Here is a 26125-nt window from a genome sequence, read left to right on the forward strand (position 1 = left end):
GCTAGTGAATAGAAGTCGTTTTGAGTTACTTTTTTAAAATGCAAGAAAGAATGTGGGTGAAGAAATCTTGGGTCCGGTGGGGAGACAGCAGGGGGATGTCTGTGAGAGGGGAGTGGAAAGCAATCTGTAGACTTGCCGATGGACACTCATTAAATGTTAATAGGAGCTGCGTGTGATGAAAGGCAGGAGGCTCTGAGTTTGTCTCGTTAACTGTGTGTCTACGACTGGAGGAATGTGAATGAAATCAAGCACAGGCATTCAAGAAGTTATTTGTTGCAAAGCAGAAGCAAGCTTCTCTTTATGTTTGTGCCTGAGAGGAGAACATCGCCAGAATTTTAGAGCTGTGTGCACAGCACAGGTTGGGTGAGCTCCGTGGCAGGTGGCATGTGATCGTGCCAATGAAGCCTCACATCGGAATGAACTCCCAGGAAGGTGAGAGCCACTAGTAAAATACGTGCATAAAACCATGGACACCCTGGCTTCTTGCATTTCTGTATTACCAGATACAAAGAGTGCCAATATTGAAACCCCCTATCTTAGCCAAGTAGTTTTGGGTCATTGGTATGCGGACAGTGGCTCGAACCATTTGTGCATAGCAGATTGTGAATCTAAGGATCTATGAGGCCTCACTTAGGAGACTCTTAACAGGATTAATAAAATATTTACAAAATTACCTGTATGGTGGCTTCATTTTTAAGATATTTGGCCCTAATCACAACATAAATCCTCATTCAAGTGGCTTTTCTGTTCTCTGAAGTATGTTCCCACATGTCTGCCAGAGGAACAGAAACAGATTCCGGGCATACTTGTATTAATAACACAAGAGTACCTGGTTTATGTGCACATGTATGTTCTTGTTCTTCCAAGGACACATGCACCAGCAGGTAGGTCAGTAGAAGGTGATGTGCTCAGTTTTAAAGAGATTTATCATTCACTCAAGTGAGTGGAATTTACATATAAAATATTCAGGAATGCATATTACTTACAGTGAAGAATCTCTGCTATGCATGTTTTGCATGTTTTCAAGGCAATCTTGAAATGATCATAATGTGTGCAATATGGTTTCTAGGATCAAGATTTTGCTTAATTCTTGAAGTAAGCTAAGGCCACAGCTCTTTAAATGAGCAAATGGATACCCAGACTCCACAGGTGCCTAACATTCTGTGAGGCCTTAGGTTAGCATAGGCCATTTAACTCAGTCCGAATAATAATCTCTAAAGCGACTGGTTTCTGTCCTCACAGTTGGGAGACTGAAGCTCACAGTGGTCTGACAGCTAGTGGATGAAAGGAACAGTGCTGAAGCCAGCAGCAGCCACCATAAGCCACACTGTTTGTGTTTGGTTTGGATGGTGTTTCCCACACAGGGTGCCTCTTCTTGGTGCCCCACAAAGGGAGACCTGGGGGTTAGAAGCAGAGCCTATTCCTTCTCCCATGCTTGCCTCTTCTCCATTTGTGCTTCCTCTAGAGCTGCTGGTTAGCCCTGGGTTTCTGTGACATGCCCTGGAGTTGGCTTTTTGTACATTATCAACATGAATAAAGAATTTATTGCATAATTTAAAATTTGATAAAAATCTGTTTTAAAATGTTCTAGAAGACAAACCTGGCAACAGATGAGATCATATAGCCATATGTCTCTTAAATAGGAATGTATATGTGTTTGTATGTAGCTGTTCATACATAAACTTTTATGCCTTTTCTTTTTATTTTCTTTCTCAAAGACCTATCCTGAAGACATAGAAGGAGAAAGGCATAACCAGGCTAGCAGCTGTAACCATAGTAAATTAGTGTAGGCTGTGGTACATCTGTCGGGAAAATACAGCACAAACAACACATATGCCTCTTCCTTGGTTTTTGTCTCACTTGCTGATACGGTGCATAAGCCATAGTTTTGCAGTTGGCTGACTTGTGGTTAATTGGGATGTCTTGGCTGTCCACAGTACCAGTTGTGAATACTAACCTGCCCTCCCTGTGTGCATCAGCACAGCTACTGTCTGCATGCTGTTTTCTTGTTGTTACTATGTGGACGCCCCAGGCCCAGGTTCCAGGTCCCCATTCTCCTGCTGGGCTTTGCCTGGGTTTCTGCAGAGAATTGTAATGCTCTCAGAAAAGGGACTTTTACAAAGAGGTGTTCTGTCTGCTCAGCTTGAGGTGGAGAAGAATGAAAGATCACCATGTTTTATATTGCCCAGAGCTCTCACATCCAGCCTCCTACTGTCAGGAAAATCCTTTGCAGAGTGCTTTACCCTAAAGACACCCAAAACAAAGGCAGCACCTGGGCCCTGGAAACTCCTAGAACATTGTTTATAAAGTAAGAATTGTGAGCATTGCTTCCCCTTGTTTCTCTTCTAGCTGCTTGGGGACAGGAGTCCCTTAGAGACAGACACAAGGATTCTCCATTTAACTCTAATTTACTTTTACTGTAAGTAAGGATTGATCTTTTGATTACTGGCATTATTCACAGGAGACTAGAAAGTTTCTGTGCCCACCTCAACCATATGACAGGGAAAGGGTCCCTGTTCTCCAAGCCTTTCCCAGCAGATGTTGTCCTTACTAAGCCCAGAACCCTAAACTGGAGGAGTGTGCGTGGATCTGCCCATTGCTCTCCCCTCCTTGCAGGCTGATGCTGAAATACAGCTTGTAACCTCCCTCCTGCGCTTGAGTGATAGCATAACTAAACAAGCTAATGCATGGCAAGTGTCCTTTCCCATGGTGACTCGCTGTGAGTGGATGCTCATAAACAGTGGCTGTTACTTTCCAAGTTCTCTTTTTCTCCTTCATACTAATTTATGATCACCCCGTAGTGAGGTCTGAAGGTTTACTTCTGCCTGCCTTATGATTTAAAAAAAAAATGTTGACCTAAACTAGGATTTTTATTTTATATAGTTTACATGTAGTTGGCACACTAGCTTTTAAAACAGAATGCTTTGTTGATGACTTTATCCCAATTTGTCCTCCGATTCCAGCAGTTTGCTGTAAATAAATAGCACCATAATGCTTGTAGGGCAAGACTTGGCAGACTAGTCTCAAACAGCTATAAAGATTCTCTACCCTATGTAAATACAAATCAAAACCAAGAGATTTGTGAACATACCATTATTGGTTTTTGTTATTACAAGTAAATATTGGAAGGAGCCACAAAAGCTACTTTTGAAGAATGACTAGACACATGTTCTAATAAATAACATTTGATATATTAAATACTCATTGGGTGGATGTTGACTGAAGGAAATGAAGCCTGTCATGGCCTCTAGGCATCTAAGAGCTTTAATATGGTAGATCTATTATACTGTTTCCTCTTTGGTACAGACTAAGGGTTTCCTAATCTTTATTTTATCATATCCTAACATGACCACTCAGAAAAAGAGTCATAATTCCCAGTGCTAAAAACTGATATTTCTTCTTCTGTCTCCTGTCCATTCTTTCCTGAATCTAGCAGTAAGGTAACTTGAGGCCTTCTAGAATAATCATTACAGAGTGTAGTTTTGTGCTGTGGGACTTTGGATATGTGGAGCTGAAACAGTGATGGTGGTGAAGGTGTGAAAGAAGAGGGGGTTTGTGGTGAAGAGCAATGCCACAGCAGCTCAAGACCGTCATCCTTACAAAGACAGGCTCTCCACAAAGTAGTCCTTCCTGAACACATCCATTCTTTGTGGGAATCTAGAATTTTAGATTTACGCTAGGTTTGCTTGACTCAAGGGACTTACCAACCACTACCAATAAAGATCAAGGTCTCTGAGTTACTATTGAACCACTTTCATAGACTGTACCCCAAACATTCTGTCACAGTTGAATGTCAGAGGACCCCACATCTAGTACTTCTCTAAGACGACCCCCACTGTGTGCCTGTTTCCCCCCCCCCCAACCTTTCCACATGTACAGATTCTCTTTGCTGATTTGTTTTTACATTGTACTGAGTCATACTTCTGAGTATGCCCATGTGCCAGGTTTTACAAGTCTTGTAAATATTAGGGTGGGTATTGGGGATTCCATTCTGACATTAGCTGAAACCCAAGTTGAAAGATACAATTCCGGAAAATTGGTCAGGAAGTCTGAAGGTGTGTCTGAAGGTTCTCCATACATCATTCCTTCCCCATACACCCCTGTTCTCTCTTCTCTATCCTAAGTACATTTTTAGTGTTGGGTTTCATTGGTTAATATGTTTAAACATAATAAAATTAGGTGGATCCTCAACAGTGTGTGATATCACTGTGGATCAGTTTATTCTTCTCTGCCCAACATAACTCAGAGAAACTTAGGAAATATAATATATCTCCCTCCACCTCTTACCTCTCCCTGCCTCACACATAAACGGGTTCCTTTCTGATGCCCTCTTTCACTAATAACCAGAAGTCAGTGCCAACTAGAAATTTTTCTACTTGTGGATCAGAGTGTTAATATCCTCACTTTGAAATCCTGGGTCTTCCAATTAATATACTAAAGATTACATGAAATTAAAGTTAGAATATTATATTGTTTATACCTCATTCCATTAATTTGGGCAGAAAGGGAAGGGCAGAAATTAGACTCAGCAGCGGCCATGTTGATTGTGCTCAGCTGCACCTGCTTCTTATGACCCAGCACTGTTCATTTCTCTGCAGAAGTTCATCTCATACGTGCTTGACTTTTGCATTCTGGGAGTGTGACTTACATGTCTTGATTGAGAATCATCAACAGCATGTGTGAATAGTACGTGCCATCTAATTTACATTCAGTGAAGACAGACCAAAAGAGAAGACAGGTTGGATGATGAAAATGTTGTCCCCCTGCCTTAAGAGGCAATTCTTTAATAGGTAAAAAGAAAGGGTCCACATTTTTAACTGAAATGTTGGCCATTGTTTTATATTAAATTTTAGAGATGAACATTATGGTACATATTTGGAATTCCAGTAGGTGGGAGGCTGGAGTAGATAAATTAAAAGACACCACATTAATCTGGGAGGGGGCCCAAGAAAACTGATGTTCAAGGTTAGTTTTTTAATGCATAAATCTGGCTAGCTTGGCCTAGAGTGAGCCTCTGAAAAATCAAAGGAAGCATAATTAATTACTATGGAAAATACAATGATGATTTAATTCTTCGTAAAAAAAGAATGAAATACATTCTTTAACATAAAAAAGAATGAAATACAACTGAAGATCACATGTTAAGCAAAATAAGACAGATTTATAATGACAAACATGACATACTCATTCATGCAATATATGTTTATATATTCTATATGTAAAATATATATACAATTACATATATTATGTATTATATATAATCACACATATTATTTATTATATTACATGTATTTATAAAACTACATATGCTTATATACATATATATTACATGACTGAGAAGACCAAAACGTAGAGGAGAGGTTGAGGGGGATGGAGTCTACCTAGTGTGGGTAGAAAGGTTACATGGGTAAACATGGTAAAAATCTTCAACATACAGCTGAAGAAAATCACCTTTGAGACCTAACATCCTTTCCCCCTATTGTTTACCTTTTCTTATTGGAAGATGACCAGAGTTTCATATTAATGGCTGAACAATTGCAGTCACAATTAAATACTTTGATATGTTTTTATATTCTTAAGTGTTTATTTTCCTTTTGCCACTTATTTTTTTATCAAATATTCCATAAAAGAGAATTATCTGCCATTTCTCTGTCCTCCCCATTGCTGAAATTCATATATCTCAAATTCCATCCAGAACTTGATGACTTACGGTTTTAATTAGGTATCTTAATGTTCTAATATTCAGTTTGACCATTCAGTAATTCATCATTGGCTATCATGGAACATGCTTCTAGTTTGTCAGTTTATCAAATTCACATTTATATTCTTATATTTGTGTTTTGGGACTCCTTAATGTTTGCTAGATTTCCCTAATTTTTTCATCCAGCATACTCTCCTGTGGTGAACATTCTTTTTCAGTTTTGTTATTTATTTGCCGTTTAGGAAACTGTACTAATTTGGCCCTAAATGTATAGATCCCGTGACAAAATAAATTGAGGAACGTAAAATTGGCGATGATCTTAAAATTATTTTTGGAAGAAATCAATTACTGCGAGGGTCCGACAGCTTGTTTGTTGTTTCAGGAGTGTGTGGCATGAAATGTTTGAGCATGTGCATTTGCAAATGTGACTGAATAGACGCACAGACAATGGCTGCCTTCTGTTTGTCTTTGTCAGCAGCTCTAAAGGAAACAGCTGGGTTTACTGAAAGGACTAGTTGTTAGTTTACAGCAAATGAATCACATTTAAGAAAAGCAGTGCATTTCAAAAGTGCACAAGATGACACTTGAGGTACCGTAGAAAGGTGAGTGTTACAGAATTCTGATACTCAGGAGGCTGGCTAAATAGTAAAGAGTCATCCCAGATTACATGTAGCACATAGTACAACCCACCCCCCAAAGAATGTGTTTTGTAAGAACATCACAGCATTCGAGACAGTTAACACTGAGAGGTGGACCTTGAACTTGAACAGCTGCAAGTCCACACTTGAGATAGCGTTTCAGGGAGAAGGAACAGTGTAAGTAGAAAGATGCACTGTGAAAGTCATGTTACCCAGTACTGGGTGTCAGTGTGCATATGAAGTAAGATTCACAGGGTAGCTGACACAGTTCCTGAATGCCAGCATCGAATACTTGATGCTGAAATCTTATAGCAAACAGGAGCTGTGGACATTTACTTGGAGAGGATTGTAGCATGAACAGAGGTGTAGGAAAAGCAACCTTGCCTCATGGAAATAAGTGAGAGGTGTATATTAGAAACTGTTGAAACCACCTACTTAGAAAATAAAACGGGCCATTAATAAGCTTGTAAGGAAAGTGTAACAGTAGGTGAAAGAAACACACATAGGAATAAACATCGGGACACCCATCAAGTAAACTAATGCCTCGGTCCTGGAATTCAGAGAGGGGTGGGAAAGGACCCAGGCAGGTGAGGCAGGTGGGGTGTGGGGTCTCCATTGCTACCTGGTTTCTGTATGTTCCACACTCAAGCTGGGGTGAGTCATAGCTCTAAGTACTCTTGTGTCTGTGACCTTAATTTGCTCAGCCTCTTACCTTTCAGGTGAGTAACAGGATCTCAGGATGGTAAAAATAAATACAAAACACTTGTGCCAGGGAGTTTTCTCTGGCTCGTTGTCTAAGTGCAGTACTAAGTAGTGGTGTAAGTTTTCAGTCTTTTTCATAGCTCCAGCAGTATTTTTCAATCTCAATTCATATGTGAAAACTCTAAGGCAGAGGGGCAATGCTAATAAAAAGGCCCATTCGCCTAAAAGTAAGGAGTTAGAAAAAAAATAAAAAGCAGTATATGTTTTAGGTTGGAGATGTTTTCAGACACTAGCTCTTTTGAACTGTTTATATTGTAATTCAGGGGGAAGGGAGGTACTGGGACCCCAAACTTCGCCCCTTTTAAGCAAGCATGCTACTATTGATCTACACTCGAGCCCAAGGGTAGTAATGCTGACCTACAGGTCAAACCTCAAAAGGAATGCTCAGAATTTTGTTTTCTTCATAAAATAGTTGAGTGGATATAGGCCATAAATGAGAAGTGTCAGAAGCAACAGGAAGACTGGAGGAATTTAGGATAAACAAACTGTTATTGTGAGAAAATAAAGAGTAGGGGATCTTATTATCCACACATTTGTCCTTTCAGCATTGGGTTATTCCTGTATGCAATAATTAATGGCTGGTGACTTGCATCTGTCCACTCTGTAGTCACAGTCACCAGCCACATTTCGCTTTCTGGTTGTTTGTACAGTGGGATTTACCTTTTCATTGAAGACACTGAATGTAGCATCCTGTGCAAAAGAACTTGCTGAAAATAGACAACTTTCTGGTACTTACAAGGAGAAAAGTTGAGGATGGTTTTTTAATTCTGATGATTTACTGAAGCTAACACTCTGATCTTTCTAGATCAGTAGTTAGAAGGCTGTCTCCCTGCCTTTGCAGACCCAAAGGAAATGCTGCAGTGTTTCTGCCAGAGGCCTTCTGCATGGCGAGAAGAGCTCTGTCCATGGGGAAATGTCTTCTGAGTACCTCAGATGTGAGGTTGGACATCGTCACACCATTAGAATGTACTTAACCCTGGGTGTGACAGTGACATGCAGCGCATCCTGCCTTCCCTTAGTGAACAACCACTGTGCTAGGAGGAAGAATCGTTGAGAGGAGGAAATACCCAAGTAGGTCCCAAGTCATCCAGTCACCCTAGATGTGCTGACCTTCAAGTAAAACTGCGTGTCCGAAAAACATCTTGCACTATATGATCTTTAGCTGCCTCCCAGCCCCACGCACGGTACTACTGAGTTTAAGCAGCATTGCTTCGTCTTGGCAGCGGGGATATAAAAGGCCACAAGTCTGTGGCACGCAGGCACAGGACATGAACATACAAGTTGGACACCGAGGGCAGGTGCTTGTTACTGGGACTGGCAACAAAGAAGTCACCATGGGAGACGTTCTGAGATGTTCGGAGATTGTTTCAGTTGAGCTAAGATGAAAGAGGGCAGTTTGGCACTTTGCACTCTCACAAGTAGCTCTTGACTTGGAGCTTCAGAGCTCTTACCAAGATGCGATGTGTGAAAAGTAGGTCAGATAGTGGAATGTATATTACTTACCCCATCTAAGTCGTAGGGAGCATCTAAACCTTCCTAATGCTGTGACCCTTTAATATAGTTCCTCATGTTATAGTCACCCCCAACCATAAAATTAGTTTTCTTGCTACTCCATAACTGTAATCTCGCTACTGTTCGGAATTGTAATGTAACTCTCTGGGTTTTGCAGTTGTCTTTTGAGGGTTGTGACCCACAGGTTGAGAACAGTTCTGATCTGCTCTGTTTGTCAAGAACACCGAAACATTTCTAGTCTCGAGGCTTGGAAATGTGAGAGTGTGCACGGTGACAACCGTGTAGAGGAAGGAGATGCCATGGGTCTCTTCTGTGTGTTTTCCACATGTTAGCTTACACCAAAATATCCTTCAGTACTTACATTTACTGTTGCCTAAATAGCACCGATTGCACAATCTCGTGAAAATATTGTCTGTCTGATTATGTCCTGTATACGCTAATCACACAGGTAAGCAGTTGCATATACCATTAAAGTCATTTTTCCAAGTTATATCATCCACCAAAAGCCTTAATTAACAGTTTCTAAACAAGGAAAGTGTGCTTGTTTGTTTTTTAGTTCTCACTGGCGACACAGCCATGTCAATCCTAAGCAGGAGCTCATTCTTTCTAACATAAAAGAAGACGTAAAAAGCAGAAGGCTTGCAAGGTGCTTCCATTTTTTGCCTGCAGCACCTGCTTGGCTGAAGCTGCATTGCCTAAATGCCATCCAGACAAGATCGGTCTTTGTGATTGGAGCCCTAGGGGTTGTACTTAGAATGCAGCAGCCCCTGAGCTAGACCTGTGAAGCCTGGCTTTCATCTTTTCCTTTGCCTTTGCCGAGGCTTTTTCTTCCAGTCTGCTCAGCGAGGGCACCAAAAGGAAGTGTGTTTGCGAGTGCACAGGGCCACCAGACAGCTTTATCATCAGCACTGGAAGCCCCTCCTTCCAAACCAGGGCTGTCACAAGGCAATTTCATGCAAGCTTTCTACACGCACGCCCAGCTAATTGAGAGTTGAAAGCTAGCCTTCAGAGGACAGTGGCCCTATTTCTTATTCTTGCTAGTTATCAGCCACCCTGGTGTTATTAAATGGTGACATTTTTTAATACCTCCTACTTCAAAAACTAAATGGTGGTCATCTCAAAAAGCTAGATGCCTGTCTGTCCATTCTTATGCAGACATTTATCTACCTGACAGTCTGCAAAATCTTCAACTTCAGATAAAAACCAAATTCTTTGTACATTGTTTGCAAATGATACATTGCACCTTACTTTTCTCTTAAGAGTCTTCTGCGGTCCTTACTGTCTCTGTAAATTTTACCAGAGCAGATGTAGTGCGACCATGGACTAAACTAATTTCCCTGATGTAAACATTGTTAAACAATTTCAAATGTAAGTTTGGAAACAGTGTTTCTGAACCTGTTTAATAATGTTTAAAAATGCATCAATGAAATTGGCTTAGCCTGTGGCCTTTATTACATTATCTGTTCTCAATTACATAGATTCTGTGTTTTGTGTCTGGAGTAGTTATAAGTAACCGAAAAAAATGATCCCAGCTGAAGAGTGTGGCTTATCCCTAACCGATTTAATTTGATTTAAAATTGATAAACCTTGGAGAATACTTCCAGAATGCCATATCAACCATTAAAATAATAGGAAAAGCATCCGGGAGGCCAGGCCAGTGTCATTATTTCTCTTGCCTACTCCTCCCACCCTCTTTTCTTTAATCCCCATCGCTCTTCACCTTCCATTCACCCCAGGCCCATTGTTGTGACTCCACACTAAATTTTAAGCCCTCAGTCTTGAAATGTAACATAAAACATTAAATATGTTTTTACTAATTATGATCTGCTAAACTCTGAGCTCTGTGCTAAAGCTTTTTTCCTACTTTAATTTCAGAAGTAGTCTTTAAGTGATGCCATGTAGTAATTTGCTCATTCTTCTGTCAGTATAATTTACAAGGCAATGGTGGATAAACATAGTAATACAAGATTCATTTACAGTGACACAATGGCAGATACACAGAGCAGAACCCTGCCTATGAGATAAAGTGGACTGAGTGACTTATGCAGTAATTAGGGGATAATTGTCATTAACCTCACAAACAGTAGTTTACCCATATTGTTTAAAAGGCTCCAGGATGCGTAATGACAAGGTAATCTGTCAAAGCGCTAGGGGGAAATATTAATAAGATTTGTGCAAGCCTGGATAGAAAATATGCAGAAAGCGGCCACATTAAGCTAATTGGTGGATGAATATACACTTGTAAAAGTGCTTCTAATGGCACGTTTGCTGCTCTCCAAATGACTACCGTTAATGTGGAGAAGTGGGCTGCTCAGAAAGTCAGGACTGCTGGGACAAGAGGGTATTAAGCCATGCAGACTCGGTATTACCTTGGACTCGGTAATGCATGCTTCCTCCTCTTAGCCCTTATTTTGAATTTCTGAATTTTCTATCATAGTAATGTATATTGATCATTTCTTTTATCCTTTCCTTTTTTTTTTTTTTGCCTAAATTTGTTCAGTCAACCACCAGCCTTAAATCACCTCTCTTGCGGCCAAATATGATAGCTAATGTCTCTATTGACATCTTGTGTATAGATATACAGAAGCACTAACTATAATGAATATTTGGATTTATAATTATGCACACATGTATGTGTGGGTGCCTTTTATAGGACCGCATTTAGTCTGAACAATCAGAGGAGAGTGTATCCATCAACAGCCTTGTGTATGCTACAGTGATAATGTGTTGTTCCCCAATGAATGCTAGAGTAGGAAATTAATCTTTGTGTTCTGCTTCTGGTCTTACGCCCAGAGAACAAAAGTTAAATCTCTCAATACATCTTTCTGTTCAATCACACACTAGGTCCGTGGTCCTGGTCTCTCACATTCTAATGAATATGTTAAAGTTCCTTTGGGTTGTTCACTCTGACTCAGTTGTAAAGAACAATGCCAGGTGTATTGTAAGATTAGAATCATCCATTCAAGCTTTGAAAGAATGGACAGGTAAAACAAAGATTAAAGCTTGTACCTTTGAACTGTGCTGAGGTCTTGAATATCATCTAAGATATGGATAACCCTCACAGGGAAACATTCTGGGGTCCATTTTTGTTCCTCGTCGAGCATTTTGTAAAACTCACAGGATCTCAAACCTGATTTCATAGAAATATGAAGCTCAGTAGCGTCCTGCTGACATGTAGACTCTGCCCGGAGACAGAAGGACAGAATTTTGTGGAAAGCAAAGAAAGCTGGAAATACACACCTCAGCTTGAGAATATCAGAAGAGCCCTGGCAAGTTTGGTTTACTTCAAAGCCATCAGATTTATAGCCATCCCAGGGTATGAGCTTCATCTTTATGTCCAAGAGGAGAAGAAAACAAGGTCATTTGTGGGAAAACCCCACTCTTTCCTTCTGTTCCAGGCGTGTGCTCTGTGGATTTCAAACCATCCCCTTGCAGTCCTGAACATAAATGATTTACCTGTTGGTCTCTCACTGGTGTCCAGGTGAATACCCAGTGTCTAACGAGTTTAACTGAGGACTGTCTTTTCAGAACCACACAATCTGTTGGAGGCTATTTATATGGATCTATATGTATAATTATTTATATGGATTTACTAACACCTAACAAAAAAGATACAGTTCAGTCTTCAAGTTGCAGAATGTTCATAAGCCCTTCAAAGTTTTATTGCACAGTAGGGTTGGCAGGTATATCAAGGCCCTTTAGGGACTAATTGGGACATTTGTCCAAGTTTTAAGGAAAATTATGACTAAACTGGACATTAGTTGACCAGGAGTTAATCCAGAGGAGCCAGTACCTTTAAGTATATCATAAACAAACAGTCCAGGCATAATCATCAAGGGAGGGGTAGAGACCTGGACAGGATTCAGAATTTAAGAAAATCTAACACCTTCAGAAAGTTAGGAATGCCTTCAGCTACAAATACTCACATTTTGTAAAGCAAGTTAAAGGTAAAAGTGCTAGTGTTTAATATACTTTATTTCAAATTAATTTTGTCTAGTCTATACACAGATGATGGAGTAGTGGAGTTCTGAACCTAATGTCAGTGGTTCATATGCTTCCTCACATACGGGGAACAAACTAAAGCTGGGGGTTGGTAATTTAGTGGCCACAGGGCTGCTCATCCACAAAACCAGGACTGCGATTTTTATGTGCCCTTCAGTCATGCTCTTAATCGTATTGTTCTCTACATTCAGATGCTTCTGTTACAGAAGAATAATCAAAACAGGCAGCTGCCAGATGCACAACCCACTTGAACCTGTAGACGAGTTCTGAAGTAGGTAGTCTATGCTTCCAGTTAAGGATTTGTGGGTAATTTTATAGCAGGGGGTTAGTCTTCTAGAAATACTAATTTATAACTTGGGATTTTTTTTTCCAGATTAGACATTAGCCCAGTGGCCAGTCCTCAGTCTCAGAATTTAAAATTTTGGAATTTTTTTTTTTAATTTTGGGATTCATCTTTCTTACTATTAAATATAAAAACGTATGGTGTCTTTCAGTTTTTCTCAGGTTTGATTTACAATAGATACAGGTAACTTGGAAAATAACATTGGAATCTTGGGAATGTAATTTCAGACTTTGCTAGAATTTACTCCTCTGAATTTTATATGTAAGACACCTGCTTTATTTCTTTGCAAACAAATGCCCAGTCAAGACATGCATATGGCTGGTTCTAATTTGGACAGTCTGAAATGCCAGAGTACATTAACAAAGTCCTGTTGGGCCCCAGAGCTTCTGTGATTTACTGTGCTGTAACACTAGGGTGATCTGTCATAATCATAGTTCTAAAACTAAAAACAAAGTACGAGTTGTTACTGAGAGAAAAGGAGGTAGTGTTCTGTACCTGTGTGTCTGTGTCTGAGTGTCTGTGTGTCTCTTGTGTGTTTTTTCCTGTTGTTCTCTAACAAATCCAGAGTCTCCTTAATACTAGGAATGCTCTGCCACTGTAATGAACACCCTGCTTAAATGATTGTTTAAAATCCAAAACAAAACATTAGATTTTAGAACAGGATTAGCCCTTTAAAGCTAGTTTCTCTGGCATTTTGATAGTGCTACTTTGAGTAAAAAGTTAATCATTTGTGCAGGGTAAATTGTTTAGCTTAATGAGTCTTCACTTTTCAAAAATAACTTTTCACTGTGGAAAATATTTTCAAATGTGAATCATTAAAAAAGTTACAGCTAACTGTATGTTACAGATATGAAAGGAGCTATATTACCTAGATAGAACTTAAAGTTCCCATGTTGCTGCTTCCTTATCCTGTGAGATATAGTCAAGGGCCATGTTCCTGAAACTTCTAGTCTCATCCAAGTAGAAGTGATCCTTAAGTTTGTACTTAGTGTGGCTTTTCAAGTGATGTGATATGCCTCACATATTTATATCTAGTGTATAAAGTGAAGCCTCATGAATGCTGCAGGAGACTGATTTACTATGAGGGTCATACACAGGTGGCCAAGGAGACCAGCATCTTCTATGTTCACATGTATGTGCATGTGCACGCATGTGAGTGGGATAATTGTTGCTTAAAATGTCAGTCTTCATGTACAGAAAATATAGAGAACAGGTTTCAATGTTAGCACATGGTCTAAAAAGGACTCTCATCTAGATACAGGATTCTTCAATACGAAGTTTTCTCAGAGCATCACATTCTAACCACTTTTATGTCTTTCTGTAACTATTCTTTGAGGGTAGGTATGGAAAAGGAATGAGAAGATGTGTTTTGAGTTTAGTTTTTCATGTAGAAATGTATTGGATTTAGTAATAGTTCCTGCAGTCATAGGAAGTTTTATGTTGATACACGTCTTTCATGACAAAGACTAACAAATGAGAAAAATGTCAATTTCCAAAGCATAATCACGTGAGCAAATAAAAGTAAAATTCACTGGTAAGGTTTGTGTTTTGTTTGTTTGTTCTGTTTTATTTGGATGTTTGCCTTTTTGTTTATGCTACATCTTGATTATTTTTGTCTTAAGGGACATACCTTTTATAGACCAGCAATGAGAAAATAAGGCTGTAATTGGTCAACATTGTATTTTAAACGTGAGCTATGCTATTGAGAAATTCTGCAACATACAAATTCCCAAAGTCATAGAAATCGAGTAGGGTTTTCAGTACCTAAAACAAATGTTGATTCTTTGAAAGTAAAGTCTAATGTGAACCATTTGGTGCAGTCACGGTATGAATGAGTAGGTTTCATTCTGCCTACAGATATTACAGTTGTTACAGCTGGCCTCCTGGAAATGCTATCTTCAAAAGCTAGGGAAGCAGGCACATAAAAGAGCTCTGTGTGACTAGAGAGTCACACGAGCTTTGTTTACTTACACAGCCAAACTGCTCTGATGTATGTTGTATATACGAGGGTACATCTCTCTTAGGCAGTACCCAGAAGAAATATGTTTAAATGTAAAATTTACTAAACCAAATGAGCATGCCAAGAGCCTTTCCCACATGATTTCAAGTGTTTCTCAGAAATTATCACAACATTGCTTAAAAACTTTCCCTAAGTAGTTCCCAGAATCTATTCAAACAGATTTTTTGTGTTAACATTTCATCTTCCTTTTTTGTTTGCATGCATGCATACATATACACATATACAGGCACATATGCACACAAACATTGGTCTGTGGACACTCACTAGTGCCCAGTCAAATAAATTTGTGAGATAAACATAACTTTTCAAAAAGGAGGTGGATTGGTTCTGAAGTATCAGATCCTCCAGAACAGTCAAGGTTTGGACTAAATTAAGAACTTTAAAAGTTGGCTTGGCATTCAAGTGGTAGTTAGACATAAAATACTGTCTTCTAACGTGTAGTACATCATTAGTTTTAGTGACCTATGGTAAGTCTTGGGAGAATGGAAGAATACTGAAACTTTGTGACTGTTTAAGCTATTTCTTCAAAGCTGTTTGTGGTACCCAAAGGCATGTCTTCCTCAAACTGAATCTCAATTGAGAAATTACTTCTACAAGAGGCAACTGTAATGCATCTTCTTAATTAGTGATAGAGGGTTCAGCCACTATGGGTGATGTCATCCCTGGGATGGTGGTCCTGTGTTCTATAAGAAAGCAGGGTGAGCAAGTCATGGAAAGCAAGCCAGTAAGTAGCATTCCTTCATGGCCTCTTCATCAGCTCTTGCCTCCAGGTTCTTGTCCAGTAGACTGTAATCAGGGTGTATAAGCCAACTAAACCCTTTCCTACCCAATTTTTTTTCCTTCTTTTTTCTCCCCCCCCCCAAAAAAAAAAAACACCAACCATACTTCATCTATAAACTTGGAGGCATTTGTTTGATTTCAGATAAAGGTCTTAACTCACTGTATTCTCCTCTTGTGAAATTCCTGGGTTGTATTCTGACACATGTACTTTTAAAGATAAGACCAGGTTGAAGACAAGTGAAAAGAATGTATCAATGTCTCAGTATGATGTACACAGTCCATGCCTAACGTACTCTGGTACTGACTCTGTGGACCAGAAGTCCCCAATGATTATGAGTGTATTGTCATTAATAAAAATGCATAGGGTATTTACCCTGACATAAATAGAACTTTATAAATTCATGTTTCAAATCAGTGGGATGGCTCAGTGGATAAAAGCCTTGCTGCCTGGAAGAATTGAGCTCCCTCCCCCAAATTCATCTGATACAAGGAGAGGACTATCTTCCTAAGTTTTCCTCTGACCTACAAATGTGTGCTGTGGTTCACATATACCCAAACATAAATACATAAATAAGTCTAGAAATTGGTTCTATGTCTCTTTAAGTTCAAGACTAGAATGTTAACAAAAATTGTCTTTGTTTATAAAATTTAAGTAGAAATTTTCATGTTTTATCCTTATATCACAGATTGCTTTACATACAGTTTACTAAAAGACACTAGGAATATATGTTTGTATTATAGTCGCAGGATAATTTAGGAGGCCAGGATTTGTATATATGGAATGTTACAAAATTTACCATAATTTAACTTGAGAACAGAGTCCACCAAGGTATATGCTAAAAACAGTAAGCTTTAGCTAAATATACAATGTGGGCAGCCATTAAAACACACACTTCTGACAGAACATCTCAGAGTTCTATAATGCTGTGTTCAGTCAGTTCCTGTCCACATCATCAGTCACTAGTAACTGTAATTAGACTTCGGTTCTTGTACTCCTTCTTTTCTGAATTCTCAATCATTGTGTTGGAAGAGTGTGCATCTGTTTGAGATCTGATGAACAATACCTATGTTGTAATAGTCAGTAGTGTGACTGAAACGTTATAACTATGTGTTGCCCAGTAGCATCACATTGTACATCTAACCCACAACTTGTTTCCATTTAGGACCCAAACATGTTACAAAATATATCATGTAAAATGTATGTGGCACATTACCTCATTGGTTTTAACTTAGTAATAAATGTTATATGATACCTAATAGAGCGTGCTTAAGCTTAAGAGGGCTTGGAACTCTATGGTTTCTATACCTTCTATCTGAGATGTGCCTCTTGCCTTGATACTTGTGTTAAACTGAGAGAAAATGAACATAGGGTCTCCATAGGAAAAATGTCATAAAAACTAGTTGTAGTTGTGATGAACTCTTCTAATAAAGCTTAGCATGCAAATCTAGATTTAAGATCAAAACACATTTCATAAAGTTCCAGTTTTGTTGTAAGCAATAAGGAGCCCTTAGAGTTTTGTGTCATTTAAGAATGACATTTAAGAACTATGTCATTTAAGGACATAGTTTTAGTTTTTAGCAAACCACTGAAGGATCTTTTTAATGACTTATATTTGACTTAAATTTTCTATTTTTTATCTATTATGTTAATAGAAAGAGTGGCTCATTATGTACTCACTTTAAAAATATTTTAACTATTTCAGAAATTTGTGCAATGTATCTTGATCGTATTTATTACTATCCACCCTTTAACACTTCCCTATTATACTCTCGTCTTACCTCCCTACATAGTCTGCAGCTTAATTTCTTTTTGATTAAGTTTAGTAGCCCACCAGCTCCAATTTGTGTTATTTCTCCACTCCTTGGCATGGGGCAATCTACACAAGTACAGCAAGCTTTCAAGAAGCCACACCATTGAAGAAAACAGACTCTCTTTCAGCCAGAAGCCATTAACTGTCCAATGCCCCTCAGTTGCAGAGACTCAAGAGTCCCTCCCTCCACTCCATTCTCCAACATTGACTTGATTATCTTCTGTAGGTCTTGTGAAGTGAACCACAGCTGCTATGAGTTCAAGCGTGCAGTTTCAGTCCTGTCGTGTCCTGAAAACTGTTTTTCTTCAACTCTTTCTCATTTCTACCTTCTACTATCCTTCTATCTCCTCTTCTACAATGGTCCCCAAATATTTGGAAAATGTATGATACAGATTTCCAGTTTGGGGTACAGTTAACTTGATTGTTGGCCTGGTTTCTTTCTCAATATTGCTCGACTCCTAACAATTTAAGCAATGTTTTCAGCATATGCTGCATTTGGTGTTGCTCATGGTCTTCAATGAACAGAAAGAGGGCAGTTACCTTTTTCTGCTGCAACATGTGAGTGGCCTGCTGCAAACATGAGAGGTCATTCTTACTCTGATCTTGAGAATATTGTATCTGGAAACCACAAGCCTTGTAAGAAGCTGTGTGGAGAGGGTCAGCGTGAACCCTTGAAATCATTCTTCTAGGCTGGGCATGGACTTCAGATATAGAGCAAGTCTTACTTTACTCTATCCCCTGGGTTTAGTCCCTGTCCTAAAGACAAACAAACAAACCACACCAAAAAACACTCTGCAAATCTATTTAAGAACAGATATGTATCCATAAGGAATACTGACATTTCCCATGAAATAATAGAATATCTCTTCATGTAACAGGGTTAAATGTTTAATATTATATTCATTTTAGACTTTTACTAAACCTGATAAAACAGGTTTTTAATGCTTGCTACTTGTTTCTCAACTTTGAAAATTAATTGTATAGCCAGTTATTTACAGAAAACCAATACTTAGAGTCACACCTTACATTTAACTTAGTGCAGATCCTGTCATCGTTTTGTGAGTATCATTTTCCAGTCTAATGGGTCCAAGGTCAGTGAATTCTAGTTACAAATAGAAAGTCCAAAGGAATCAATTCATGAGTTCAGTTTTATACTTAGGGCTCAGTGAGTGCGTGTAAAAGACTGGTGCTGTGTCACGTGTGTGTCAGTGTGGCCATAATCTTCCTGTGTCTACATATGACTGCATTTTACTTTGCTAGTACTCATTTTACTGCAGTATCTTATTTTATTATGACTCCTGTTCACTTGAGAAGTTTATTTGATCATCTTTGTTTCTCAAGCATGGGGGAGTCTAGGTTTTTCTCCTAGTCAATCTTGAATCAATATTTAAATACAATAACATAAATTACTAATAAAAACTCATACCTGTAGTTACTGTGATAGAATTAAGTGGTCCTCAAGGTTTTCAAATGGTTAAAAGCTGTGCTAAAGTACTTGAAGTTTATTTTTGGTGTTTGTTGTTGCTGTTATTGGTGGTGGTGGTTGCTTCTTTCCTTGTTTATACAGCTTTCAGGCTGACACTGGTCCATCTAAATCAGTGGTTCTCAAACTATAGGTCATGACCACTTCAGGGATTACATATAAAATATCCTGCATATCAAATATTTATATTATAACTCATTACAGTTGTGAAGTAGAAGTGATGGGATTTTATAGTTGGGGTCACCACAGCATGAAGAACTGTGTAAAAGGGTTGCAGCTTTAGGAAGGTGGAGAACCACTGTAGATTATAAACCTTTCTGGTCTTAGCCACTGTGTGAGAGTCACTACACTACATAATGTGTACTTCTGTCCCACAGAGTTTCAGTAAATGCTTTGCTCATTACCATTGATGTTTTCTTCTTCCTTTAAACTAGTGGTTCACTATACTTACTGGTAGACATTATCTTGATAGCTGGCATTCAACTTAACAGTTGAAACTTTTTGTGACTTAAGCCAATAGTAAAGATCTGATACTTCCTTACCTGCACTTTCTTTTTAAACCCAAATTAAGTAGCTTTAATGTCATAGCCTCAATTTTGGCAGAGGCAGCTACTCAGAACTAGCAGAATTCGGAAAGGCAGTCATTTGAGAAGTAGCTGCAAGCACTATAGCAGCCAGATGTAAATCTAAACCATGTAGAATGGCTACGTACCTCAGAGAGAGATGGGAAGATGAGTGGAAATAGGATGATGATGGTGGTTTTGATGATAGTTCATATTGACTGCCATGGGTTCTCTGGCTCATTTAATTCCACAGCCTGTGGTCTGTGTATGTATGTGGACCTATAGTTTTAGGTTCAAGATGCATGGACAGAGCCTGGAGAAGATGTGATTGTACACTGACTGCCATGGGTTCTCTGGCTCATCTAATTCCACAGCCTGCAGTCTGTGTATGTATGTGGACCTATAGTTTTAGGTTCAGAGCCTGGAGAAGATGTGATTGTACACGGCTCAGGCTCAGGTTCAGCCTCACAGAAAACAGTTGTGAAAAGCAGTTGATAGTAGGAGGCAGTGCTATAAAAGAAGGCCATGAATAGTTCAATGGCCTTGTTCTACAGCCTCCTCATAGTCCTGGGCAGTGTGTCACAGAATGACGTTCGCTGAGTACTGTGAGGACAGTGAGCCGAAACACCAGAATTTTGGCATTAAAATCTTGGAACCTTCCAAGAGGTCTTCCGCTTCTCTTCTGATTTCTTATCTATTTAACGTTCCCCGTACTTTGGATGTGATCCTGGGGACATGGAGGTGAGTGGTGCCGTCCAAACAATGTATTCAAAGTCAGTTTTCTGTTTACCTTCCATCAGCACCAACGGTTCCTTCTTCCCATATCGCAGGTCTGTAACTTTTAGTGTCTGAAGCTACTAGCTGCCCGTGGTCTTACACGCAAACTTTAAACAGAGAGCTTGTGAGAACATTTCATCTTACAGGCGGTCTACACGTGCTGACTATCTTAACTGAGATGGGGAGTGGCTTACAACTCAGATCGATGATGGATAGCCACTTGCTAACACAATGATGATTCTGAATATGATGGTGTTGGGGGGGAGTTTATATCCAAAGGGCGAGGACAGGCATTTACATTGCAAGAAGGGTGAAGGTTTCTTTATCCCCATACTGCCTCGGTAGACCAATATCACATGGAGTCCTGACAGTAGCTGTTGAGACAGGGGAATGAAGGTTGAGATAGTACTGTTGTCAAATATAGAGTCTCTTTGCCCCTTTTGCTAATTTTTCTACTAATGTATTTTTTCTGGCTTCATACCCTAGGACCACACACTTATGCTTTAACCCCCCACTGCCTCTGACTGTTGTCTACAAAGAAGAAATTACCAACCTTAATATCACACTTTGAGGAGTTCTATCCAGTATTTTATGGACTGTCTCTCAACTTTGGTTTTCCTGATCCTTTCTCATGATTGGGTTGAAGAAAAATAATGTTCATAAAACCAACCTTGGCAGTCACCATCTGGAGTCCAGTGTGCTGATATGTCTTCCTCCATTGATGTTAACTTTGATCAGTCTCTCTCAGGGCAGTGTTTATCAGATTTCTCTAGTGTCGAGTTAGGGTATTTGTCTTTGAAATTAATAACTGTGTTGTCATTTTTAAGTTTGTTTTGGTGCTGAACCTGAGCCGTCACCTATGCTAACTGGTTTCCTACAGTTGAACCATTTCTCCAGCTCCCTCAACACCATTTTGGTTTTTTTAGAAGGTTTTTTGCTTTCTTAAGCTGATGGTCAGAGTTAGAGCAAGTGTCATGCACAAAGGGCTGCAAAGATCCCTGATCCTGGTGGGTCTAAGAAATGAGGCCTTAAAAAATTCACATAGTCATTATTTAACTGTTTGAATAGGTTTCTCTCTCGGCCCATGCTAAATGGATTGCCTGACATTATGTTGCAGGATTTTTAAGTCCTACCTTCAGGCAAATCTCATAGTTACTGGCAAAAATGAAAGTGTGAAATGCTTTTTAATATATATTTAACAACACAGTGTGATGGTTGCTGATGTGTTGTCTCTGTGGACTTTCTGTGCTATCAGAGAAAGATGCTGACAGACAACATTTTTACAAGGCTGTTCTATCTAAAACCATCATGTGCTTTTCAAATACCTGTTCCTGTCCTTTACAACACAATCCTAAAACATCTTAAACTTGAAGAGAGTACCTCAAATGTTAAATGGCTGGATTACACTCATTTTTTTCAAGAAAGAGAAAGTTGTCATTCACAAGTAGTATTTCCTTCACATCATGAAACCCTACTCTGCCAGGATTAAAGCGCAGCCATTTTGAGAAGACAGCATACATTGGAGTCCTGGAGTTATGAGGGAGAAACGCTATTTTACTGATTTTTTTTTTTTAATTTCAAAAGTCACATAACTCCTACTTAATGGAATATCTGTCATTGATTCTGGTGGCATGTCTGCTTCAGTTGAAGAAATACATTTCACAAACTGTACTTAATTCTTTCTTATGTTGTCATTATTTAATGAATATTGGGGTATATTTTTTTTGCATTTTATACTAGGTTGAACAGCAAGAGTTCACATCTTATACTAATACATGCTAAATACTTGCAGAGTATATAGATCATTGTTGTTAAATAGGCATTTTAGATCACAGAGCCCCAGTGGTCTGCATTTTGTTTGCTTTGACATTATTAAACTCAATCTGTTTCTATAACTGTGACTGTAATTGCTACATTTGCATGGCAGAAAAGTTTTCTTCGTGTATTAGCTTTTATTAACACTGCTTACATGCCGTTTTCTGCTCTTGCTCTCTGTGTTTCCAAACACAGAGAGCACCTTTGGTTGCATTGAATAATTATGCACAATCAATAAGTTTCTGTATTTGTCTTTGTTGTTTCTTTGACGTGGTCTGTAGGACGCTGCCGGCAAAGTACTGGACCGCTGGGCCATCATGTCTCGAGAAGAGGAAATCATCACCCTTCAGCAGTTTCTACGGTTTGGGGAAACCAAATCCATCGTGGAGCTGATGGCAATTCAGGAGAAAGAAGGGCAGGCTGTGGCTGTACCATCTTCAAAGACAGACTCAGACATACGGACTTTCATCGAGAGCAATAATCGCACCAGGAGTCCCAGCCTCCTCGCTCACCTGGAGAACAGCAATCCTTCTAGCATCCATCATTTTGAAAACATACCGAACAGCCTCGCATTTCTGCTTCCATTCCAGTATATAAACCCTGTCTCGGCCCCACTGTTAGGGCTGCCACCCAATGGGCTGCTTTTAGAGCAACCTGGACTGAGGCTGAGGGAACCAAGCATTTCAACCCAGAACGAGTATAACGAGAGTAGTGAGTCAGAAGTATCACCTACACCATACAAGAGTGATCAGACACCCAACAGAAATGCCCTGACTAGCATCACTAATATGGAACCAAAAACTGAGCCGGCGTGTGTCTCCCCCATTCAGAATTCTGCCCCAGTCAGCGATCTAAGCAAAACTGAACACCCTAAGAGCTCATTCCGGATTCACCGTATGAGAAGGATGGGGTCAGCCTCAAGGAAAGGAAGGGTATTCTGTAATGCTTGTGGGAAAACATTCTATGACAAAGGTACTCTCAAAATTCACTATAATGCTGTTCACCTGAAGATTAAACATCGATGTACCATTGAAGGTTGCAACATGGTCTTTAGTTCCCTTCGAAGCCGGAATCGCCACAGTGCAAACCCCAACCCCCGCCTCCATATGCCTATGCTAAGGAATAACCGAGACAAAGATTTAATCCGGGCTACATCAGGGGCCGCCACTCCAGTCATAGCGAGTACAAAATCAAACCTCACACTCACAAGTCCTGGCCGGCCCCCGATGGGTTTTACCACTCCTCCACTAGACCCTGTCTTACAGAACCCTCTCCCAAGCCAGCTGGTGTTTTCTGGGCTAAAGACTGTACAGCCAGTCCCTCCTTTTTATAGAAGTTTACTGACTCCAGGGGAAATGGTGAGTCCTCCAACCTCCCTCCCAACCAGTCCCATCATTCCAACCGGTGGCACCATAGAACAGCACCCTCCTCCACCCTCTGAGCCAATAGTGCCAGCAGTGATGATTGGCACTCATGAGCCTAGTGCTGACCTGGCACCTAAGAAAAAGCCTAGGAAGTCGAGCATGCCTGTCAAAATTGAGAAGGAGATCATTGATACTGCTGATGAGTTTGATGATGAAGACGACGATCCTAATGATGGTGGGACCGTGGTCAATGACTTGAGCCATGACAATCATTGTCATTCCCAAGATGAGATGAGCCCAGGCATGTCTGTGAAGGACTTCTCTAAGCATAACAGGACCCGGTGCATTTCAAGAACGGAAATCAGAAGGGCTGACAGTATGACGTCTGAGGACCAGGAGCCTGAGCGGGACTATGAGAATGAGTCGGAGTCTTCAGAGCCTAAACTCGGCGACGAATCTATGGAAGGGGATGAGCACCTTCACAGTGAGGTGAGCGAAAAGGTCCTGATGAACAGTGAGAGGCCCGATGAGAACCACAGTGAGCCATCTCACCAGGATGTCATCAAGGTAAAGGAGGAATTTACAGACCCCACTTATGACATGTTTTACATGAGCCAGTACGGACTATACAACGGTGGGGGGGCCAGCATGGCTGCCCTGCATGAAAGTTTTACATCCTCTCTGAGTTATGGAAGCCCTCAAAAGTTCTCCCCTGAAGGTGACCTGTGTTCTAGTCCAGACCCCAAAATCTGTTATGTGTGCAAGAAGAGCTTCAAAAGCTCCTACAGTGTGAAGCTTCACTACAGGAACGTTCACTTAAAAGAGATGCACGTCTGCACAGTGGCCGGCTGCAACGCTGCCTTCCCCTCTCGTCGCAGCAGAGACAGGTCAGTAAATCTCCATTGGCTCCTCCTGCTGAGGGTGGGGAGTCAGTCGAGGTGGACTCACAGGTTAGGTGGTTTTGATTAACTGTAAGGATTGCCCGTATTGAACACGTGATCACTACACTGCCATGCTCATTGAAGGCTTCATGTATTCAGTGCTTCTTATGGTTAAGCATGTCATCTTACCTGATAATGCACGCCATTTTTCCTCTGTGTCTGTGTCTGTGTCTGTGTCTGTGTCTGTTTCCATGCATCTAGGTGTGAATAAGTTACCAGTACACAGGTCCTTGCCTCCCTATGAACCTTTTCTTAGAAGCCACAGCTTCTGTCTCATACATGTTGCCTTGTGGCTTTTAAATTAAACCAATATATTATCTTCACACCCTCATATTTATCCAATATAGAAACAGAAATTTACAGATGGAAAGAACCATAGGTGCAGGACACCAAGACAGCCTGCTTTGCCATAGGCATAACCAGAAATGTTACCACTCCTTCCATGAGTTTTAGTGTGTTCTTCAGTCCATTAAGAATCATGAAACTATCAGAAGATGAGGCCAAAATAATTGTTGATATGGTGAAAGAGTCTGGTGGTGTGGATTTTTTTTTTAACTCTGTAGTATCTTGGAGCACATCTCCAAAATGTAATCTGCCATGGGACTTCACAACAGAAGTGGGGACATACCTAAGTATGTACTTTAGGGTCAGTTAAAATATATCATGTACAGTCCTCAGATGACATCACTCTCTAGTTATGTGACTGGAATTCTGAAACTTAAGTCTGAAACTAATTCTGAGATTTAAGCACAAGCAGATGGCCCTAAACCTACCATGTTCTTTATTAACTCTGCTACAGTATGTATGGAATGTCAAGGGGACATTCATTGGTGGACACTGAGGTGATCCTTCACTTATGGAGTATGAGCCTTTCAGCAAGTCTTTTTTACATAGTACCCCAGCCCAACTCAAATTACACATCACCCAATCCTTCCTACGTCAAGGGATGAAGTATTTTGTTTACACTAACTTCTTTAATATTTTCAGATAGAGTTGTATTTAATAGCACGTGCGAGAGTGCACACACACACATACACACACACACACACACACACACACACACAGACAAAAGGAAATTAATGAGTTTTCCAAAGACCTGCCATCATATTCCAGTGTTTCTTTGTTGGTCTGTGATGATGCCACTGACTGATATGGCAGTCAGTTTGTCCTGTAATCAGTCAGTCTGTCCTGTAATCATCGCACTTGGAGGGGCTAGGAACAGCCAGTTAGACCCCTCTCCATTCAAGGTGGAGGGGGGCTGTTATATTGTTTTCAATTCCAAGTTCTTGTTGAGAGTCTTAAGGAATTCCAGGTAGTTCAGCTGTCTATCAGCACTATCACCACCCACCCAAGACTGTGAAAATCTTCTTTCAGATTTCCAACAGTGTATTCGTAGCGATAAGGTCAGTGCATTGAAATTTTCAACAAATGGAAAAGACTTGTGAAAACTTGCAAAGAATATTTATAAAATGGAGTGTCTGAAGACAAGCCAGCACTGAAACTTATGTGCATGGGTCCCTTTCACATTCTCCTTTGCTGCAAACATCACCACACTGGGCAGAGGAGCTAAGGCTAAGCCGGGGATCCAAGCCTGGCGCTTGGCTAAAGAACAG

The 26125-nt window shown here is 40.0% G+C and overlaps 1 protein-coding gene across 2 annotated transcripts in view; it reads left to right on the forward strand.

Moving 5' to 3' along the window:
• The window catches only part of BNC2 (basonuclin zinc finger protein 2), a 265452-nt gene that overhangs the window by 225350 nt on the left and 13977 nt on the right, over positions 1-26125 (forward strand). The window contains exons 5-6 of one of the 2 annotated variants that reach the window (XM_080921328.1): positions 22489-24458; positions 24860-24925. In XM_080921328.1, coding sequence (XP_080777454.1) covers positions 22489-24458; positions 24860-24925 — 2036 coding nt within the window. The remainder of the gene's footprint in view (positions 1-22488; positions 24459-24859; positions 24926-26125) is intronic. The other variant, XM_080921327.1, reaches the window with a different exon arrangement.

The sequence above is a fragment of the Micromys minutus genome, assembly GCF_963924665.1.
Source record: "Micromys minutus genome assembly, chromosome: 9".
In the NCBI taxonomy this organism is placed as follows: domain Eukaryota; kingdom Metazoa; phylum Chordata; class Mammalia; order Rodentia; family Muridae; genus Micromys; species Micromys minutus.